Source organism: Leguminivora glycinivorella, chromosome 12 (assembly GCF_023078275.1).
Source record: "Leguminivora glycinivorella isolate SPB_JAAS2020 chromosome 12, LegGlyc_1.1, whole genome shotgun sequence".
Classification (NCBI taxonomy): domain Eukaryota; kingdom Metazoa; phylum Arthropoda; class Insecta; order Lepidoptera; family Tortricidae; genus Leguminivora; species Leguminivora glycinivorella.
In genome coordinates, this window is record NC_062982.1 from 6,824,274 (window position 1) to 6,845,568 (window position 21,295).

General features: G+C 38.0%; 3 protein-coding genes across 3 annotated transcripts in view; 2 read left to right on the plus strand and 1 right to left on the minus strand.

Moving 5' to 3' along the window:
- LOC125231971 (sphingosine kinase 1-like) overlaps positions 1-4,150 on the plus strand; it is a 78,685-nt gene extending 74,535 nt beyond the window's left edge. The window contains exon 3 of the mRNA XM_048137578.1: positions 1,344-4,150. Coding sequence (XP_047993535.1) covers positions 1,344-2,198 — 855 coding nt within the window. The 3' untranslated portion in view covers positions 2,199-4,150. The remainder of the gene's footprint in view (positions 1-1,343) is intronic.
- A 204-nt stretch (positions 4,151-4,354) lies between these two features.
- On the minus strand, positions 4,355-6,712 carry LOC125232219 (ankyrin repeat domain-containing protein 54). The gene is given in 2 exon segments (XM_048137854.1): positions 4,355-6,119; positions 6,122-6,712. Coding segments are annotated over 2 exon segments (804 nt in total). The 5' UTR covers positions 6,564-6,712; the 3' UTR covers positions 4,355-5,757.
- A 1,054-nt stretch (positions 6,713-7,766) lies between these two features.
- LOC125231899 (armadillo repeat-containing protein 8-like) overlaps positions 7,767-21,295 on the plus strand; it is a 34,128-nt gene continuing 20,599 nt past the window's right edge. The window contains exons 1-11 of the mRNA XM_048137497.1: positions 7,767-7,905; positions 7,978-8,191; positions 9,361-9,567; positions 9,987-10,212; positions 11,881-12,015; positions 12,807-12,809; positions 12,846-12,945; positions 13,594-13,809; positions 14,256-14,327; positions 15,281-15,416; positions 16,405-16,496. Of these exons, the coding sequence (XP_047993454.1) occupies positions 7,882-7,905; positions 7,978-8,191; positions 9,361-9,567; positions 9,987-10,212; positions 11,881-12,015; positions 12,807-12,809; positions 12,846-12,945; positions 13,594-13,809; positions 14,256-14,327; positions 15,281-15,416; positions 16,405-16,496 (1,425 nt within the window). The 5' untranslated portion in view covers positions 7,767-7,881. The remainder of the gene's footprint in view (positions 7,906-7,977; positions 8,192-9,360; positions 9,568-9,986; positions 10,213-11,880; positions 12,016-12,806; positions 12,810-12,845; positions 12,946-13,593; positions 13,810-14,255; positions 14,328-15,280; positions 15,417-16,404; positions 16,497-21,295) is intronic.

Here is a 21,295-nt window from a genome sequence, read left to right on the forward strand (position 1 = left end):
CCAAAACCTACAACTAGTTATGGACAGCGCTTGCTTTGACGTGAAGTGCCGATTTAAAGAGTACGTTTCCGACCTAAAGAAAAACTCTGAACAATGAGATGAGCAGACGACGGCTTTACCAGGAGGCACTTTTGTAACCTCATCTTAAATGTCCGATTCTAAGACTATTATATAATAGTGAGCTAGTCAAATTACCGCACGTGTAGCCAATTGAAGACTCATTTCGAGTGAGATCCTCATAAACATCACTTTAATACAGTACCTACCTACTTACGCACTCGTCATTGTAGATGACTGCTTGAAATTGACGCGTTTTGGAACCAAATATAATTATTAATTAATGTTTTACGACTAAGGAATTAAGGATATTTCTGTCACTTTCTATAGATAAGTTTGGAATTACGATACGGTAATATTTCTTAAAAAAAATACTTGTATGGGAATCGAAGTTTTCCTTGTGAAATATGAATTTAAAATCTTGAAATATCCGAAAATGTATCGTACATTCTGCTACTTGAATTCATTATTGGATGACTAGTGTAGTAGTGTTAGATTGAAACACCATGAATATCATGACCTAGACAGTTTCACCGAAATCCATGACTACCACATACTACTAAAAGTTTAAACAAATGTTGTATCAATTATGCAACGATACCAATTTTTAATTCCACGACCACGATGCAGCCATTTAAGCTGTTAAATCTTTGTTAGTTCGCGGATAATGTTCACAAAGTCAATTGATAAAAGTCAAACACTAGACTCAATATCATCTTAATCCTGTATATAATCTTATCGCTCATCGTTTACTCGGGTTAATTATGATTTATCATTATACAACTGTGAAATGACGGTCGTAAAGCAGGTTAAACATTAAGATCAGCCATCGTCAGATATGGTTACACTATTCAATTGAGCGCGTCCGCTACATATACGAGTACCTAATTCGTAGGTACCTACCGCAATGTTTACGGATACGGATGCGATTATAGACATCTATGAATTAGATAGGTATGTTGGTACACTTTTCAATCGACCGCTTTTTCAATAAGCGTCTGTTGGAGAATCTGTTATTTCATTTATCGGAGAGATTTTTCACGAAGTTTAAATTTTTGGAATGGTGACGCTGGATGTGCGTCAAACTGAGCCAGTTTGGGGGAAACCTTTATCAATAACCAATAAATAATATGTACCTGTAATAACACGTAACAAAAGTATACAAAACTTCATTTCCGACCAATATTATCCAACGCGATGTTGCGTCACTGCTATTAGAATCGCAAAAACCCATGAGGCGGATTTTCATTTAACGCGTGGCCCTAATTATATGTTGTTGATTCCAGATTATGTTCTCCTTCCTGTCGGTCGGGTGGGGCTTTCTATCGGACATCGACATCGAGAGCGAGCGGTTACGGGCCATCGGCGGGCAGCGGTTCGCGGTCTGGGCGCTCGCCAGGATCGTAGGGCTCCGGCGGTACAAAGGCACAGTCAGCTACGCGCTCATCAAAGACGTCAGTAACCTTCCCAAGCCCAAACAACCTTTAGTGCTCAGCCACAGCATCAGTCAGGACGGAGCGTTAGATTCGCCCGACGCGGAAGCCTTCATCGATTGCGACGAGCACGACTCTAACGTGTGGACCAGCTCCGCGGGACCGGGCCGGCACCAACGCGTCGACTCCTGGTACTCCGTCAACTCCCGGCGCAGCGCGTTCTACAGCACACGAGGCTCCGAGTACCACAGCGTGACCAGCGCCGGCTCCGAGATGCGGTCGCCCGTGCACGCGTGCATGCACGGCCCCGCGCCCCACCTGCCGGCGCTCATGTCCCAGCTGCCCGCGCACTGGACGCACGAGCAGGGAGAGTTCGTCATGGTGCACGTGTCCTACCAAGCGTACATCGGCGAGGACCTGCTCTTCGCGCCGCGCTCGCAGCTCTCGGACGGAGTCATGTGGATGCTCATCATCAAAGCCGGTATATCTCGATCTCAGCTGCTGTCGTTCCTGCTGGGCATCAACAACGGCAACCACGCGGCGAGCAACAACGAGTACATAAAGCTGATCCCCGTGAGCGCGTTCCGCATCGTGCCGGAGGGCGCGGGCGGCACGCTGACGGTGGACGGCGAGCAGGTGGAGTACGGGCCCGTGCAGGCCGAGGTGTTCCCCAACATTGTCAACCTACTCGTCCCCGACCTCAAATAACACCACAAGTATTAGCCACTTAAGGGATTGAAAATGACTGAATTTAGTTACCTACTACTTAACCGAGCCGCAGTCTCGACGCGAAGGCCTTCGCAGCAAGTATTCGTTATGGTTGTGTTAAAATGTCTAAATTATTCCACACCAAAGCCTTTATTTCGATATGGACATTCCAAGTATAGTGATTTAGTTTTAAAGTATGAATACTGTTTTAATTGGTTCCACGGCTATATGTGATAATTTCTTGCATGTATCGGTTGTTAAAATTTTGCAACTAGTCAATGTTTTCGAATGTTCGAAAGTAAGTGCCAAAAGACGCGCACTCTAAATGTTTTACTTGTGCAACTTTCTATGGAATTGATATACAAGTTTGCTCAAGAATTTTTATTGTTAATAATGAGCATTCGATTAGCTAATGAACTGCAATAACGGTAATACGTCCATCGTTATTCTCATTCCATTTCCATGTTTGATTTCAACAAGGACCAATTTATTCGTATTGTAAAATAATGTTTTATACAATTAATTACATGTAAAGGCCACGACATACTAACGTCTACCGAGCGTTGTCGTTTAGTCAACTCTATGGCTGCATTGGCTGCTGCTCACTTCACTTGCTCAGCTACGTTCTTTTCGGTAGCATTGACGCAACGTCTAGAAGACGTTAGTATGGGGTGGCCTTATTATCCACCCCACACTAGCGTCTGTCAAACGTCGGTTCTATAGCTATGACTAGACGTTAGCTAGACGCTCAATGGACGCTAGTGTGGGTGGCTCTATTTACTTGCCTTTTTGTAGATTTTTATGTTTTAAGACCTAATTAAAATAATTAGTGCAATGGTTTGGGTAGGGATGTTTGGGAATACTTAATTTATGTTTTGTTAAGTGTAATTTAAACTACTGTAATGTTTAAAACTTTCTGTGATAATAATTAATTCTGCCATAATGATTTATTTCAATCGATGTAATCGATTACGAGTTGAACTGACAGCAGCGGGGACCCCACCCCTTTTACACGCCTAATTTATTTATTAATTATTCATATTACAAACTATTGGAGGGTTTAGTATTAATTTTTGTAACCTAAGTGTAAGCGCAAATGTAGTAAATATTAGATCGATTAGTACGACTATACTTACTTTTTGTAGTTTAATCAGCTTTTTTATTACCAGAAATCAAAGAATGTATTTTTTTTATGTTTTACTATTTCAAAGGATGTCATTTCTGTACCTATTGTTCTTGCTGAATTAAGGAAGAAGGAACATAGGCTAGTCTTCATAAAGTACCAAAACTGTTTTATAAAAACAAGTGGATGAAATCTAAACTAAGGCATTTCTTGATACATTTCCGTAGAAACTTATAAGCTAATTCACTAAGTATTTTCGTTATGTTTTTCCATTATACATTTTATTCCTCGTGATTTTAAGCAATGTATAACATAAGGTATATTATAAGTAGAGTATGAAATGGGTTATAAGAATCTAGTACAAAGCTATGCTACTAAAGTGAAAATACATATAGCTTAATTCTGATCTCCGTTTTCTAATATCCTTGCCAACAATAATATAAACCTGATGCCATTAACGATAAGGACTTATATGGAAAGGAAACAGAATTTAGCTCAACAATATTATGTATTTTTGAAGATGACAAGCCAAGTTTTAAAATAATAATTAAGGCTTAATATCATTAGACTTTTTATAAGAAATGTAAAATAATTCAATTCCAAAGGTATGTTAAAGATACATTTTGTTTATACAGAATGATTGTCATCCAAATAGATTGGGAATACAATACAAGTCATGTTGACTTTGAATTGTAATTTCTCTAGTGAAGAAATATCATTAAATTGTTATAAATCAAGAATTTTAAACACCATTGGATTTTGTGAATTAATGTTATTCAAATTCCAAGTTTATGAAACTGTTGTCAATAAATTATTATTCAAAACTAAATTTTTGCGTTTTCTTTTAACTAGGCGAGCCGATAAATGTGACCCAGCTAAATAAATTAAAAATGTACCCTAACTAAAAAAAAAAACTGCTAAATTCGGGATCCACCTCTTAAGCATCCTAAAAAAAAAATGGAATAATGCTCACTAAACTTTTTTTCTTCAGATGTCAGGTTTTATTGAAACAAAAATAATAAAATTCTTGCAATTCAATAAATTCAAAACTTTTATTGTTATGATGTATTTATCTATTAACAAATTTTATTTACGATTAAAATAACTATGTATAATATAAAATAATGTCATCCCACATCAATGTTATTTAAATTCATCCGAAAATTGACTATACTCTAGTGTACAAATAAAAAGTAATCATACTTAAAAACTATCTTTACCTCAATTTGTAGCATTTCTTAAAACTTTAATAAAGTTATAGATATAATTGTTATCCTAAGGTGAGACTTGCATTTTGTACGTTTTACTGAAGTTGGGACCAGAAGGCCTACTATCGGTTGAGGGGTGTGCACATTGGACATTTGCCGCACGAGCACAATGCCTCGCAACTTGCCTTGCTCAGTATCTTTGGCTCTTATTTACTTCAATATGAAGACAGAGCCAGATAATGAAACATCTATATTCCCATTAGGCCATCGCAACAGTGATTGTTGTGTTCTTAAAATTTGCTATACCTGGCGCCCTTTTCACAAAACTGATAAGTTACAAGCGGAAGTCTCTTTCCAACTTGTCATATTAGACATTGCCTGCCACTTGTAAATTGTAACTTGTAGATTCGAGAAATGGGCATGGGCCCGTGGAGATGTCTATTTTGACCATTGTTTGACAATATAAAAGACCGATTAGTATAGGCTGTAAGGAAAAAGTAAGCTACTTTAAAAGGTCAATATTATTCAGCTCTCATTTCATCTTGGACCCAATAAAAGTAAAACTCACAAAGTCAGGCCAACACTAAGTATAAGTAAATAATTTGTCTACTAAGTAAGTTATGCTTAACTTATCTATTGATCATTATGTGAAGTTCTTACAATGAAAAGCCACTGTGTTTCGGGATGCTCCTATAGCCGACGGAACTAAAACTCTTAACTAAAACCGAGCCATCAACAAAAGTTGCCTCACTATTTTATACCTACAATATCTACATGTAAAATGCAGTTGGCAATAAAATGCTGCATATTAACCTCAATGACATAGCATGTTGCAACCAACATTGTGAAATTTATACCATGTAATAGATGTACATTGTACAGTATGCTGTATATATATCTTAACACCAACTGTATCAATAAAATATACTTGGATATTAAAATATCTTTGAGTGTGTATTGCATTATGAAATCATTACAAATTAACTTATGCAAATGCATGTCCAGATATTCAGACTTTAAGCAATGGTGAGATACTAAAATAAGTGTGAGATCAAAAAAATTCAACAATACAGTTCATGTAAGCTATTACAGTTGGACCTCATACACTTGTCAATACATTATTTAACATTGTTAGTCACACTATTCTACTGTAAAATTGTGAGCTCATGTTAGGCAGTAGTTACCATTAATTTGTAAGCAGTCTTCGTTCTTCTTCTGTAAGGTAATTTTATCTGAGCTTTAGTGAGTCTAAACTGTCGAGTAGATTCTGGACCTCGCAGTCAACTTGTTCCCGAGTGCTGACGCGTTCCAGTCTCTCCCGCACTGACTCCAGCTCTCCAGGGTCAGCTTTCTGCATCCTCATGAACTTTAACATCATTTCTACCACCAAACAGATGTCAGCAATCAATTGCCTGGTTTCCTCAAAATGTCCTGCAACACTAGGACGCATTTGAATCAGTTTAAGCTTGCTTTGTGCAAGCTGGATAGGATTGCGCCCATTATTATCATGTGAGCTCACATCAGTGCCTGCATCCAACAGTGCTATAACTACTTTAACATGATTCATACAAACTGCAAGATGGAGAGGGTGTTTCCCAGGGTGTCCTTGATATTCGGGTTAGCGCCGTGTCTTAACAAAGTTCTTACCACGTCCACGTAGCCACGGCATGACGACAGGTGTAGTGGGCTCCTTTTGAACTCATCTGATGAATTAGGGTCAGCCCCTAACAGCAACAACTTCTCAACGAGCTCTGTATTATTTGTAGAGGCGGCGAAACGAAGTTTCTGATTTCTAGAAGAGCAGATAGTCCCACCGTAACGATACTTAAGCCTGCAGTGTCTTCCTTTAGTAGAGCACTTTATTTTACCGATGTGATCGTGTGGATTGGGTTCACTTAAGAACTCCACGGGCATGGGCTGCCCCGCGAGATTGATAGGTATTGCTCGAGGATTAAATTCCAGCACACACTGCGAATGGTCGAAAATTGGGTTGTCGCTGCTTTCATTGCTAGTGTCTACTCCCGAATCAGCCATGGTTCACAGTTGTATTTTTCTCGATTATGCTAATTCCTCAAATAGTGTATTAAAACGTGACCATTTATTACTTATTCAAAAGGAACACAAATAGAGAAATAACACAGAACTTGTTTGCTTTGCTTGCTTTGTGAATTTCTTCTGTCAAATGCGATTGACTGTCATTTTGACGTAAAGTGTGGTGATTTCCAATCTCAAACAGCTTTTCTGAGAATTTTCAAAAAAATACAGCATAATAAACAAATAATAAATAAGCACGTGAATTACCTTTCAAAATAATGACCAAAGAAATAAAAAAATATACGATATGGTGAATAAATTTAAGTTTCATTCGTTGTTGATGAAGAACTTGGCGCTGGGAGACTAGAGATAAGGAGAAAAGTCTGTCGAAGTAGAACAGTCGCAAAAATGACCGGCTGAGGCCTTGTAATTAATTGCAGTTACAAATCTCTTCGCTTGGAGCGCATGTCTCGCTCAATGATCAGTGATGTGAGATGACATTCTAAACTTTTCTCTAGGCTGATTTCGTCAGACTGAGCAAGTCAAGACGTAGTCCCGTGGTAGTGCGCTGGCTTCCTACGCAGATGTTCTCGGGTTCGATTCTGACAGCGATCTTTTTGATTTTTGTTTTTTTTTTATACATTAATTTTCTTTTTGTGTATTTTATTTGTGTTTATTTATTGTTTTATTCATACAAATGTTAACTTAAGCCCTTTTACATTGTTTGCCCCATCTTAGGATTCTTCGGTAATGTTGTAAGTCTTGCGTATGAAATTTCGAAAAGTTGTAACAAAACAAAATATTTTTGGACATTAAAAAAATAAAATAATTCAAGAAAAATATTAGTAGAAAAAAAATAAAAAAGGTCTCATCAGGATTTGAACCCGGGACCTCTTGCTCCGTAGGCGGGGTCACTACCGAGAAGGCAAAGAGATTGTCAAACCCTTATGCACCCGCGATTGCAGCGCCACCTATCTTTTTTTTTTATATCGTGTGTGCATGGAATTTAGAGATACTCCTCTATCATATCCAAAAATCAGGACGCCGGGATGTCCCGATGTATCTTTTCTTTTATATGTGCACTTCTGATACTTAAAGCTTTCGCTCCTTATATTTCTAATCTCCATAACTTGGCGGTTGCTTGGCTGTCAAATCGCTAAATGTACTCTATGACCTGCGTCAGCCATCCGTCATTCGTGGTGCTATACTGCGTGCTCTTGACAGCGCAATCGGCCTCTGAAAAATTCCAACGATATTATTTTGTTACAAACATAATTTCACGACCTTTAAAACAAGTGTAGAGTGAACATAATATAAAATGCAGCAATTAACCATATTTATGGTAAGCATTAACCGTGTAAATGATTTTGTGCGACTGTTTTCATATTGTTAACCTTTACTATTTTGCCGAAAGGACATAGAGAGTTCTCGTTCATATATCGACGAGTTGTACTCCACCGATGGCGGGAAGATCGTGGAAGCGCTGGTGACGTTGAAGAACACAGTGATCGGGAGTAACCGGCAGAAGAGTTCCGTGATCCAGCAAGGGATCGTGCCGCGCTTACTGCAACTCATGGCAGACGAGTCCCTGGATCCAAACATACGGGTGGAGGCTACAATCACTATCGGTATGTTGTACATCGCTATTTCACTCCTTAACTAACTTTAATTTGTTTAAATACAACTTGTCTACACTCTGAAGGTTAGCTGTTTGGACACCTTGAAACACGATTTGTTTTGACATAAGGTGCTATACATTCAACATTGAGACTATTTCTAGCCGGACATGAGTTAAAACATTTCTTTTCGGCACTGGAATATAGATTTGTTGTTGTAAGATTATTTCTAACAGCTTTATATTTACAGCACTGTTGATAAAATATCTTGTGTTTATAATGTATTTGCGATACCTCTGGTTATCAATTGTTTATAGATAAATGTAACAAGTTATATTGAGAATCCTATCGCACTATTAGTAAGTGCGTAACGGCGAAATGAATTATCATTTAAAAGTGGAAATTGTCTTATCAATTGTTTACAGATAAATGTAACGAGTTATATTGAGAATCTTAATGGGTTGTTGTAGAGATTGTAAACAAAATGAATTACCTTACATTTATGTGTAAAGCTGTGTCAACCAGTTACTTAACACCATCATTTTATTTTAAACTCAATCTTTGTTTGTACATTATTTATTCCAAATACTTTCTTTATTCCATATCTACATTCTTTTAAAAACAAAAAAGTTAAATCTTATTAGATTATGACAAGACAAAGTTTTCTGTAGGTTTCACCTGTTTTAATGTCTTTAATAATTAGAAATAACAATTTATAAATAAATACAGATGATTTACATAATTGTTTTCCATTGTATTTTCTTAGAAACATTCATATTTGCCGTGCTGACACTGACTGAAATAGCATGACATGTTCAGAGTTTCTGTTGATCCTCCTCCATTTCCCTATTTACACCTTCCATATGACAACAGGTATGGTGTAATAATGTAACAGCCCCAATTTTAATTTATTTACTTGAAATGCAAATTTACAAACCATGTGTCTTAGGCCATATATGTGAGTGTGCATGGGACAACGTCCCACTTTGTTGACTGCTATAAAGCCGCTTTGTCGGTTTATTCATATAAAGATACAAAGTAAATCTCACCTTGATGGTAACTAACAGAGTAGGACGTTTTCAACGTAAATCCCACCTTGATGGTAACTAACAGAGTAGGAGATACTCACATATTAGCTAGTTGGTTATACTAGGTGCACAGTTTAGTTATTATTTATCCAGGTTCCTTAGCAAAAGGCACAGCAGAAAACGTTGCTTCACTTGTCGAGCAAGGCACAGCAACAGTACTAGTGGAGTTACTGAAGACCGTCCCTGTGGACTCAAAGCTGGCCGAGGCAGTACTATGTGCCCTGAGGAGTGTGTTCCTTTACCCACCTGCACCAGTGGCAGCCTTGCCGGCAGATATGAGGCTTCTGACCAGGTTGACACGTAAGTTACTTAGAGTTCCATACCGCAAAAGGAAAACTAGAACCCTTCTGAAAGTCACTTTTTGGTGATGATCAATCATGTAAACTTTGCTTCCTGGATAGAAGTAACTAATGGAAGCTGCATTGTAAGAACACAAAGACTTAATTAGATAAAGTCACATTTGACATTGATTTGAAAAAATATTTCTTAACTAACTCATCTTATATATATTACTCAAATTATTTTTCTTATCTTTAATATGAGCTTGACTACAGACCTCTTCATTCACAACCACGAATGCCCAATGTCTAAGAAATCTACTCGGCAATGTGAATAAGTACAAAAAAGTGGGAAAGATAATTCTTTCTTTCTTAATAATTTAAGAACTGCGCATTTTTTGGGACACTATATTATCTGTCTAACTCATCTATTTCATGCAGAGATAGCCCGCGAAGGCTCAGACCTCGCTCGGGGCTGCGTAGTCCGGGTCCTCTCCCTCTGGTGCATGGGCACAGCAGAGCAAGAAGCCCTGTGCGCCGCCGGAGCGTGCGGAGCCGCGGCTGCCTTACTACACTCCGCCCCACCCAGAGCGTTGCCCGCGCTTGATCTGCTAGCCGCTATGTGCTTTGAGAATGCTAATGTTTCACAGCAAGCTATGAACACTAGGTAAGTGCGACAAGGATACACAGTCCTCTCTCTCTCTCTCCCTCTCTCCCTCTCTTTAAATGGGTTACGCAGAGCAACTTTGCACTGCTAGGCTAATAGTTTTTTCCCCTCACTAGCTCGGAAACACGTGTTTTGTCCTTTAATACCAGCGGGTAAAAACGCATTTTATCCACTAGTGAGTAAAGTAATTTGACCTTGAATAAAGACAAATTAACTGCTTTAAAATTGACAAAAGTAGGTGAATCTAGTAATAAAGATGATTTACCACCTGTGGAACTACTGGAAGCAGTGATAAACGCATTTTTTGCGTTGTAGTTTCCTCGCTATAGTGAGGGGAAAAGTTTTGTGTTACACTCGGTGCAAATGTATTTTACTTCTCGTGTGTTAAAAAACTCGCAAGTTCAGGATTCTATTCTCGAACCACTTGCTTCGCTCGTGGTTCAACTATAGAATCCTTTCACTTGCTCGTTTTTCAATTCCACACTCGGCGTTAAAATACAACTTTGCCCCCTTGTATAACAAATAACTATTGTTAATCATGAGGAACACATCACATTGCGTAAAAGAAGCAAAGCGTTTTGTTTAACCACTAACCAATCATCATAAACCGAAAATATTTAAACTTCACAACTTTTAAGCTGCTCCAGGGAAAATGCTCATTAAATAAAGCCGACATATGTAACACCATATACCCCTAAGAAAAAAACGTACCTCAAAGCCATAGAGAAAAAGGTACGGTAGCCTAGATGGCGTTACACCGTTGGGGAACGCTCGGCTAGATGGCGCTAATATTAAAATTTGACATTTTATCACATATCAAGCTAACAATATAGGCAAAAATATCAAAACTGAGGTTCAAAAGTTTTAAGCCTTTGTCAAGAGATGGCGATGATGATGGAGAAGTCTATGCATTGTGATTACACATTTTACTTTGACAGTAACTCTCTATAAGACTCGATCCTCTTTAAATAAAGTGAATTTATTGCTATTGTCTATGATTCTGTATGTGCTTGTAAACAAAGTATTTTATTTGAATGCATAAAGTAACATAAATGTGTCATCATGGGATTCATGGGTCCTCAAAGTTGGCACTGTGTGTTCTTGAGCTTGCCAAGTCACATTATTTTGTTAATAGTATCAAACGCACAATAAAACATGAGTCATTTCGAGTATGCGAATATACTTTATAATTCGTATTAAATACAGGGATAACTTCGCCTTTGTTGTATTTAATTTAGTCTTATAAATACATTATGTATGTCTTGGCGGTCTACCATCTTCGAATACATACAACACGGCTGGTCAACTGTACTGTCGTGACTGTGATCGATTTTTTAAGAGCAAGTTTGGCCTGGCTACATTAAGAGCTCACAAGAGGGAAAACTCTTGACTGCTGAGGTCGCCATCATCGAAAACGATGTGGAGGACTATATATATACATTATGTTTTGTACATACAGTCTTTACAATAATTTGAATTAAAACACGTGTTGCCGCCAACAATAGAATCTTCTTGGAGGGTATCTCATTTGACACATTTCGAATTCTATAAATTGGACTTGCAAAGATTCATAGTTATATTTTCCACGCGTTTTATTCTTTGTCTACGAACTTCTATCAGATTATCTTATTCACACAAAGCTTTACTTAAAAATTCATTCATTTCCAGATATAATGAACGAGCAATACCAGAACTCCTCACATATCTGGTGTCAAGAGACAAGCCGTTACCAGTTGCCATGGGAGCCGCCCGCTGTCTCACATACATGCACAGGGCCTGCGCACTCACTGCCGACGACAGTAGGTAAGGTCATCGACATATCCTCTAATGTCAGGTATAACAGCAATACCAGAACTCCTCACATACCTGGTGTCAAGAGACAAGCCGTTACCAGTTGCCATGGGAGCCGGCGCTGACTCACATACATGCACAGGGCCGGCGCACTCACATCCGACGACATAGGTGAGGAAATAATCAGCTTTAAATCCCATATCGCTGAGTATACTCTTCAAATACGCCACTTGTCCTAGTCCAGAGATTATCTTATCCAGGAGTGACGTACGTCTTTCAAATATCGTCTATCCAACAAGCCAACAGTCGCCACTGTCACCAGGTATTCCGTCTGAAAACCACCATCCATTCTTATTTTGGTCCACCAGTCATCACTCTGGTAAAGCCCTTAAGATCATAATGTATATGTAATGAACTATTCATAAGAGCTTGTAATTAGGCCTACATCATGAATAAAGATATTTTTGAGTTTGAGTACCTTAGTACTACTTAAGTTTAGGCCACTGACATCTCATATTTAGATACTAGCTTTTTCCCGCGGCTTCGCCCGCATACTCAGCGTAAATGTTATTCAAACATTGAACTTTGGACCCCCATCCTTAGGATTTTTGAAAAATCCTTTTTTAGTGCTCCTCTACACCTGTCATCACGTGCCAAATTTGGAATCTCAGGACGCGGTTTCGGCTCTACGTCATGTCAGTTTCAGTCACCATATTTAGAGATGGGTTGTCGTTGAAATAGAATTGAAAATCGAAAGATCTTCATTTATCGTGACAAATTTTTGACTAAAACATTTTAATGAGTATGTTTTTAACCAAATACCTGTATTTTGTATTGCAGAGTTGTTTTGGAGCGTTGCCGTGTCTCGCGCGACTCTGCACAAAAGAAATGCCGGAAGAGATTAGAGCCACGGCGGCGGAAACATTAGCATACCTAGCAGAAGTATGTATAATCGTACAACATAATTTAACATTTTAAAACCCAGCCATACGACTCATACGAGATTTAAATTTTGCAATCATATTTTTAAATTAAAGGAATAACCACAAAATTAAAGCGCGACGCAGTATACCGATTTTCATGAAACATGGCTAAGAACACTCCCGACTAATTCGGCTTTCAAACAAAAAAAAATAGATCTAAATTGGTTCATCCGTTCGGATGTTACGATGCCACTGACAGACACACACAAACAGACAGACAGACACGTCACACTTACCCATCGTTTTTGCGTCGGGGGTTAAAAATGGAAAAATTCATGCCTCCGTCAGAACTCGAACCTGCGACCTACTGCTTTGTCGATCAAACTTCTTTAGATTTTGATTTCAGAAGTAGATTTCGTTTTGCTTATGGTGGTTTTTTTTTTCATAAAATGTATAAAAAATTAAAACAGCCATATAAAAGTGCCCTTTTGTATCTCCGTTTTTTTTATAAAGAATATATAAAAAATAAGAGAAAAAGAGTAAATTAGTGTTCTCCTTCTTTTGCTTTCCTTAAATATGAACGTTTCGGGTTTTGTTTCTGCTAGATGATATTTCCATACTAAGATGAGCAAAAGTTGCACTAATCTCCTAATTTACATTTTTCCAGGTAGACACCTCATTACAAAGGCTAGCAGCCATATCCAACCACCTCATGAGCTCTCTAGCGGACATAGTCAACTGCAACAGCGCGGCGGCCAAACAGGGCGCGTTCAAATGCTTCGCGTCTCTCGGAGCGAATGATGAAGATATCAGGAAGAGGATCATTGAGACACATGGCCTTATGGTCCATGTGGTTAATGGAATGAATAACCCGGAGCCAGCTGTGAGTAAATACGAAAAACAAAAGTAAAGTAACAGGGCTATAATAGACCTACGGCCCAACAAGGCGCGTTCTGCTTCGCGTCGCTCGGCGACACGAAAACAACTGGTGCAGTAAGAGTTATCATGGCTATAACACCGATTAAGTTCTGTAACAGTGCCGCGGCAAACAAGGCGCTGTAAAATGCTTGGTTTCGCTTTGAGCCAATGATAAATATATTGGGTTCCTAATATGTAATATTCGACAAAACGTCCTCCATTTCCGACAGGGTGGAAAGGTGAAAGTCTCTTTCACTTGGTTTCAACTTCTTTGAATAATAAGAATTGAGAATCGTCCTTCAACTCTCGATCCCGCCATCATGCAGTATGTACACTATTAACCATTTTTTTTTTTACATTAATAGAAACCTTATTTAAGTACACGTCCTACTAAATTAATGTTTGTTTCAGGTGCGGCTAGCGGCAGTCAGGTGTTTACACTCCCTCTCGAGATCTGTTCAGCAACTACGGACAACATTTCAGGTAACATCTTACGTTGTAAGGTTAAATTTAACTTGTGATGCGGCTCAAATCAGGATAGAGTGATTTGAGCCGCATTGAAAAGACATAAAGTACATTAACGTTTAAATAAATTCGTTTTTCTACTCGTCGACTTCAATCTGTCAATTAGGACACCACAGACTAAACTATACGTGCTGACTTTTCAGTGTTGGATAGTCTTTGACACTTAGTCAACTATAATATTTCATTACACTTCACTTTAGTTAACTGAAAAAATTTCAAAAATAGAACTTCATACAAGTTCTATACTAATTAGCGATACCTAGCAAATTTATCTGCATCTGAAACACATTTTTTTTTATCTATCGCGTTATCGACCAATCACAGACGGTTATTACAAACAATTGGTTGCCAAGTAATTCGATGTTGATACAACGGTGAACGACGCCATTGTCATAAATTTTAACTTGATTGATGATATTTTTCGTCCATTTATGATGAAGATGATTACTCGTAGAAAAAGTATTGATACAATAGTGATATAATTAAGCTTTTCACTCTCGTACTATTAGGCCACGTCAGCAAGCTTCGTGGCCTAAACATGGTACTCGGCTGAAAACCTTTGTATTATACTACGATTGTATAAAATACTATTTCGTTTGTACACATTTACAGTCACCTGCAATAAACGTTTTATAACGAAGGCCGGAAGAATATCTGTCATGACATTATATTTTATAGAACAGACTAATTTGGGCTTATAAAGAATATAATAATTTTTTTATTCCATTATTGCACTATGTTGAGTTCTACATGTATCCACTGACCACGCCTACATAGGTATAACCGGTGGACACTATTTAATAACGCAAACATTGTAAAACATTAAAAAAATGGACCAGTTATATTTGCCCCCCAGTCGAGATTTGACCCCCTGTACCTTACACTTTTAAATTTAACGCTTCTATTTATAGGACCATGCAGTGTGGAGACCTCTTATGCAACTGTTAAGTGACTCTCCCGGCACCGAACTGCTGACCGTCGGTTCGTCCACTCTCTGCAATTTGCTGCTAGAATTCTCACCCGCCAAGGAACCTATGTTGGATCAAGGTACGTGAAATAATACATAAATGGTATTTCAATTAGTGGCTCTGTGATTTGTTTTGTAGAGCTTAAGAATCCTCATTTACTGTGCCGTTAAAAAAAAGACTGAACCATCAGAAAGTCAGAAAGTCTATTTAATGCCTGCCTCTGCTAATTTCCCTATTATTTGTCTATCTTTCTACCTGCTTACAAAATTTCACGAGAATAGGTTGAAAAATGCGACTTGTACGTTCTCCACTACATGACACTCCCAACACTCCAACTCATATAATAACACAGATATATAATAGTACATGTACAGAAGGCCCACTGCTTTGATGTTGACGAAATGCCGCCTTTTTAAATGCCTACAAAATTCTAACAAAGAAACGAGCCGCACTTGCGCAGTGTCGGGCAATAGGGTTGCCTATGGATTAAAACGAATTAATACTCAGATAAAATGTTATACTATACATAATTATATACAGTATTTAAATATATTTTTGTTTAAGCCCTAACATCACAAACATCACAAGCCTTTCCGTGGGTGTCGTAGAAGGCGACTATGGGAATATGGGTTAAATTGTGGCGTAGGGACTTAACCAATAGTAGTTTTCTTTCAACCCCTTATTTGCCAAGAGTGGTACTGAAGCTTTAGTAGTTTCATGTGTTCTGCCTACCCCTTTATGGGATACAGGCGTGATTGTATGTTGTTGTATCACAAGCCTTATTGAACTTTTCCGTGGGACTTAATCAATAGTAGATCTGTGTAAGATTGTCCTATTTTATTCATGATGTCTATTTAACTATGAATTATTAGCTATTCCACACGCGGACATCGCATAGGAAACTTAAAAAAACTTGCGACGTAAAATAACATTAGAAAGTGCGAACGTGGGTTCCGTGAGAACGCGCTCCACCCCTGATTAGCCGCGAAGTCGCGGCCGCCTGCATGTACTTGAATCGCGGAGTGAGCCGCCCCTGGTAATAATGGATTGCTGTTTTTTTGTTACAGGTGCTGTAGAAATGTTGTGCAACCTGACAAAAAGGCCGGAAGCTGCTTTAAGACTGAATGGTATTTGGGCGTTGATGAATATGGCTTTCCAGGCAAGTTCAAATCGTGTTTTATCTTCAAAATAACCATTTGTAAAATCAAAACATCTGGTAGAGTTTGTTCGGAAAGAAATGTACTTATGGGGAAAACATTCGGAAAGAAATATTCGTGGAATGTATGGGGCTTTATACATTTATGACTTCTCTTTTCGAACAGACTATGACCAGTAATCGGACTTTTGGTGTCAAGTCTGACAACATATTTTAAGTACAGGTAGTGCTTTTTGCCTGCACTAGTGCACAAAGTGGTTCATTGCTTGTCAGGTCGAAACTTAAGAGGGCCATCTGTACTGAAAAACGATATACGATACACGTGCAAAGAGGAACTTCGATTCTAGTGTTGATTTAAAACACTCCCTTCGGTCGTGTTTTAATTTATCACCACTCGTTTCGAACTTCCTCTTTTCCACACTTGTATCGTGTGTATTGTACCAAAGACCTATATAGCTTCTAGACGTACAAGGTCTAAGAAAAAAACGTACCCCGGTTAAAAGCTACGCTCAACCAGAGGGCGCCACACCCTTTGGGGTGCGCTCACCTAGATGGCGACTCTGATTGAGACTTAAAACATGTCAGTTTAAGGCCATGGGTTTGACCTAAATTTTTAGGTTACATACCGTGCTAAAAGTTATAACCCCGTGTCAATAGATGGCAGTAAATTGTATAAATGCACAACTCTGTCGTGGTAAATATTAAAATGTCGATAGATGGCAATTAAATCAATCAGTATATTATAGGTATATAACCTGTTTCTTATCGTGGTCTTTAAAAAGTATGAAAACAGAAAAAGGTTAGCGATATAATTAGAATTGTTTGAGTGGTGAGAGTAAGTGCGTTTTTACATTATCCGATCCGATATCGGATTTAGGAAGGTTTTCGAAGAAAAAAAAAAAAAGGCGGCGTAAATATATGGGATATTGGTCCGACATCCAATATTGAAACGGATAATGTGAAAACGCACTAAGACAAGGGACAAACTATCAGAGCTCTACTTAAATGAGCTGTTTTTTTAACGTTTATAAATTTAACTACCGATAATTTTTTTGAAGATTGGCAAATAATATATTTTTCTGATAGCACGTTATAACGATCACGAAAAGGTGGCTCTTTTATTATTATTTCGTATCATTATTTATTATCTTATTACATGACCGAAATGACCTTTGCGAAATTTAATAGCAGATGAGGTGACCAATGCCTTTGCGTGTGCTCAATATATGAAATTAGAAAAAAAAGCGATGTCAATTGTCAGTGTCACTTAGAGCTAAGTATCACCACATCACTGACAGCTTTGTCACTAGTGTTTTTTTTCTTACAATTCAACACGAGCAAAGGCATTCACGTATTTTCACCTCAACTGCTATTACATTTTATTTCAGTTACTTAAAAAAGATAATAAATAAATAATACGAAATATAAGAGCCACCTTTGCGTAATCGTTATAACGTATTATATCAGAAATAAATATTATTTGCCTATCTTCAAAAATCTTTAGGTTTAGCCAATGAGGAGGCACACTCAAAGGTTATGACAGATAGCGCCACCCTATTAGTCCGAAAATAATAGAATAATCCTTAGTCTATGTCTGTCTCTGTCTACCATACCACCATAGTACCATACGAGAGAGCGATAAGACGATATATTATGTTTTTTCTCTCTTACACATATGAATGACAGTGACATGCCTAGACACTTGCACAGGCACCGCCTGGCGGGATAAAATGTCAGTGTGCCTCCTCATTATGTTCCATAACACCTATTTCGTTTTGATACCTGCATTTTTTTGAATACTTACAAAAAATCTTGCACTATTCAATTAATTTACTTTACCTTATAATTTTATTACCGTCGTCCTCACTCTCCACGCTTAGAGAACGTGCAAGTTTCATTCATGAAAAAAAACCGACAAACAACAACAAACACATTCCACACGTTCGTGTTTGTTGCTTGTGTTCGCTGTTTGTTGAAAATGAGGGCCTTTATTTTATTGTATTTATTACCTACCCACTCGTAGACTTCTCTCTTCAAAAATTAACGTCACGTTTGAGGAAGGAAAGAATCACATCCAAACATGCATGGATATTAAACGTTGGCAAAAAAAGTTATATTAAAATGTGGCGACATCATAGTGTCGTCCATTTCAAATCAGTAGTAAGAAAACGGGACGACACCGATGTTGCCATTTTTCAATTTCTACTCTTGCTGGCTGTTGACTTAACTGCGTTGGTAGAGTCAGTCCAAGGTAAGTTAGCAACGATTTTGATAGCCTCGCCGATGAAAATATTTAAACATCAAAATGCGATTCAATTCCTTAAATTGCAGAGGCAGGGCGAACAAAATAATTATATAGGTACTCATTTGGCCCACACTATCAAAGTCGCCAATTGCCACTACCGATATTGTATTTAGGAGTATTTGGGAGAGTAAACTTGTTTGCTGCCAACAAACTGTACCTAATGCAATTTGACAAATTAAGAACCTAAATGAAACTTATTGTAATCTTTACTTTTTTAATCAATAGATAACATAATTGACCATTACTTATAGCAACACGAATTAGTTTATTTCTGCCACACCGGACTGTAGCTCCGGTTAGGAAACTATTAGACTATAATAACTTTGAAGTCGACACTGCTCCTGCATTTTGACACAAAGTTTGACGGCTTGAAAAAACACGTCTATGGTTCACATGTTTGTTCCTGGGTTTTTAAGTAAATAAGTATGGAATTAAACACTTTATTGTACCACCAAAATGAAACAGACAAGAACAGAACAATTATATAAAGCGTAGCTAACATAGTACATTCCTACTATCTAAATAAGTTGATCACAATTTACAATGTAATGTCCTTCATAGGTACGTTAAAATCCAAAAACACAATACGTATTTGGGAAATTAACTATAGACTTATCGTGGCATATTTAATGTAGGGTTTTGAAGAACTTTGCACGACCTTGTAAATGACAAATAACAGGTGCCGTAGCCGAATGGCATTTCTGTAACGCGAAATGAAAACGAAACGCAGCGAAAGGTTGTCTGGCTCTGTCGCGCCAATACGTAAGAACGATAGAGATAGCTACCATAGAAACTAAGACTAAAAATTAACCTGCACTTTTTTGACAAGATAATCCATGATGTCCCAGTTGGTCCACGTTCCACGTCTGTGCCACAAGAGCATACTTATACATATGTATGGCACACACTCAGAGCAAAAAAATATTTTTCTTGAATCTGTGGGCATACCCATCCAAACTCCGAGTCGCAAGCCAGTCGCCAGTATAAGGGAGGTCGAATCCAAGAAAATACCAGTATTGGGTGCGAGATGGGCATGTAGCCAATAACCGTCTTCCCGGGCTCCAACCTCCAAAAACCTCGCGAGTCGCGTGTTCTGGAGCTGTAAAGTTGTTCAGAAGAGTATTGTAAGATAAATCACAGTAAACATTATCCCAACAACTTTTTGACTTTAGATTGTCTGGAATTGTCCAGGGTAAATCACAATAAACATTATCCCAACAACTTTTTGATTTTAGATTGTCTGGAATTGTCCAGGGTAAATCACAATAAACATTATCCCAACAACTTTTTGACTTTAGATTGTCTGGAATTGTCCAGGGTAAATCACAATAAACATTATCCCAACCACTTTTTGATTTTAGATTGTCAGGAATTGTCCAGGGTAAATCACAATAAACATTATCCCAACCACTTTTTGACTTTAGATTGTCTGGAATTGTCCAGGGTAAATCACAATAAACATTATCCCAACCACTTTTTGATTTTAGATTGTCAGGAATTGTCCAGGGTAAATCACAATAAACATTATCCCAACAACTTTTTGATTTTAGATTGTCAGGAATTGTCTAGGGTAAATCACAATAAACATTATCCCAACCACTTTTTGACTTTAGATTGTCTGGAATTGTCCAGGGTAAATCACAATAAACATTATCCCAACCACTTTTTGACTTTAGATTGTCTGGAATTGTCCAGGGTAAATCACAATAAACATTATCCCAACCACTTTTTGATTTTAGATTGTCAGGAATTGTCCAGGGTAAATCACAATAAACATTATCCCAACAACTTTTTGATTTTAGATTGTCAGGAATTGTCCAGGGTGAATCACAATAAACATTATCCCAACAACTTTTTGATTTTAGATTGTCAGGAATTGTCCAGGGTAAATCACAATAAACATTATCCCAACAACTTTTTGATTTTAGATTGTCAGGAATTGTCCAGGGTAAATCACAATAAACATTATCCCAACAACTTTTTGACTTTAGATTGTGGACCAAGAAGGCGGCACATCTCGTTTCCTTTGGCTATTTGGAGAGGATGGAAATGAGCAGCACATATAAATCTATGGCTCAATTCCTTTTTTGTTAGGGAGTGCAGGGCGGAATTTCCTAAAAACAAAAATATGATCAATAAATAAGAATAAATAATGAATGGTTGGAACTTATGGAGAGACTTTCTTATCTCTAATTACCAACAATATTTTTTCAAGATTCGGCAGTTTTGCCGTCTCCGTTTGCAGCATTTTCACGCGATTAATAAAAAATAAAAATAAAATGATATAACATCAGGCCGCCCCGTCGCACTATTTGTAAGTGTGATAGGGACGGCCTAATGTTTTACCGTTAATCGCGCGACCATGCTATCGGTGCGAGTAACACTTTTAACATGGTCACATCAAGGCACTTCACCCACACACACACACACACACACGCACACGCACACGCACACGCACACGCACACGCACACGCACACGCACACGCACACGCACACG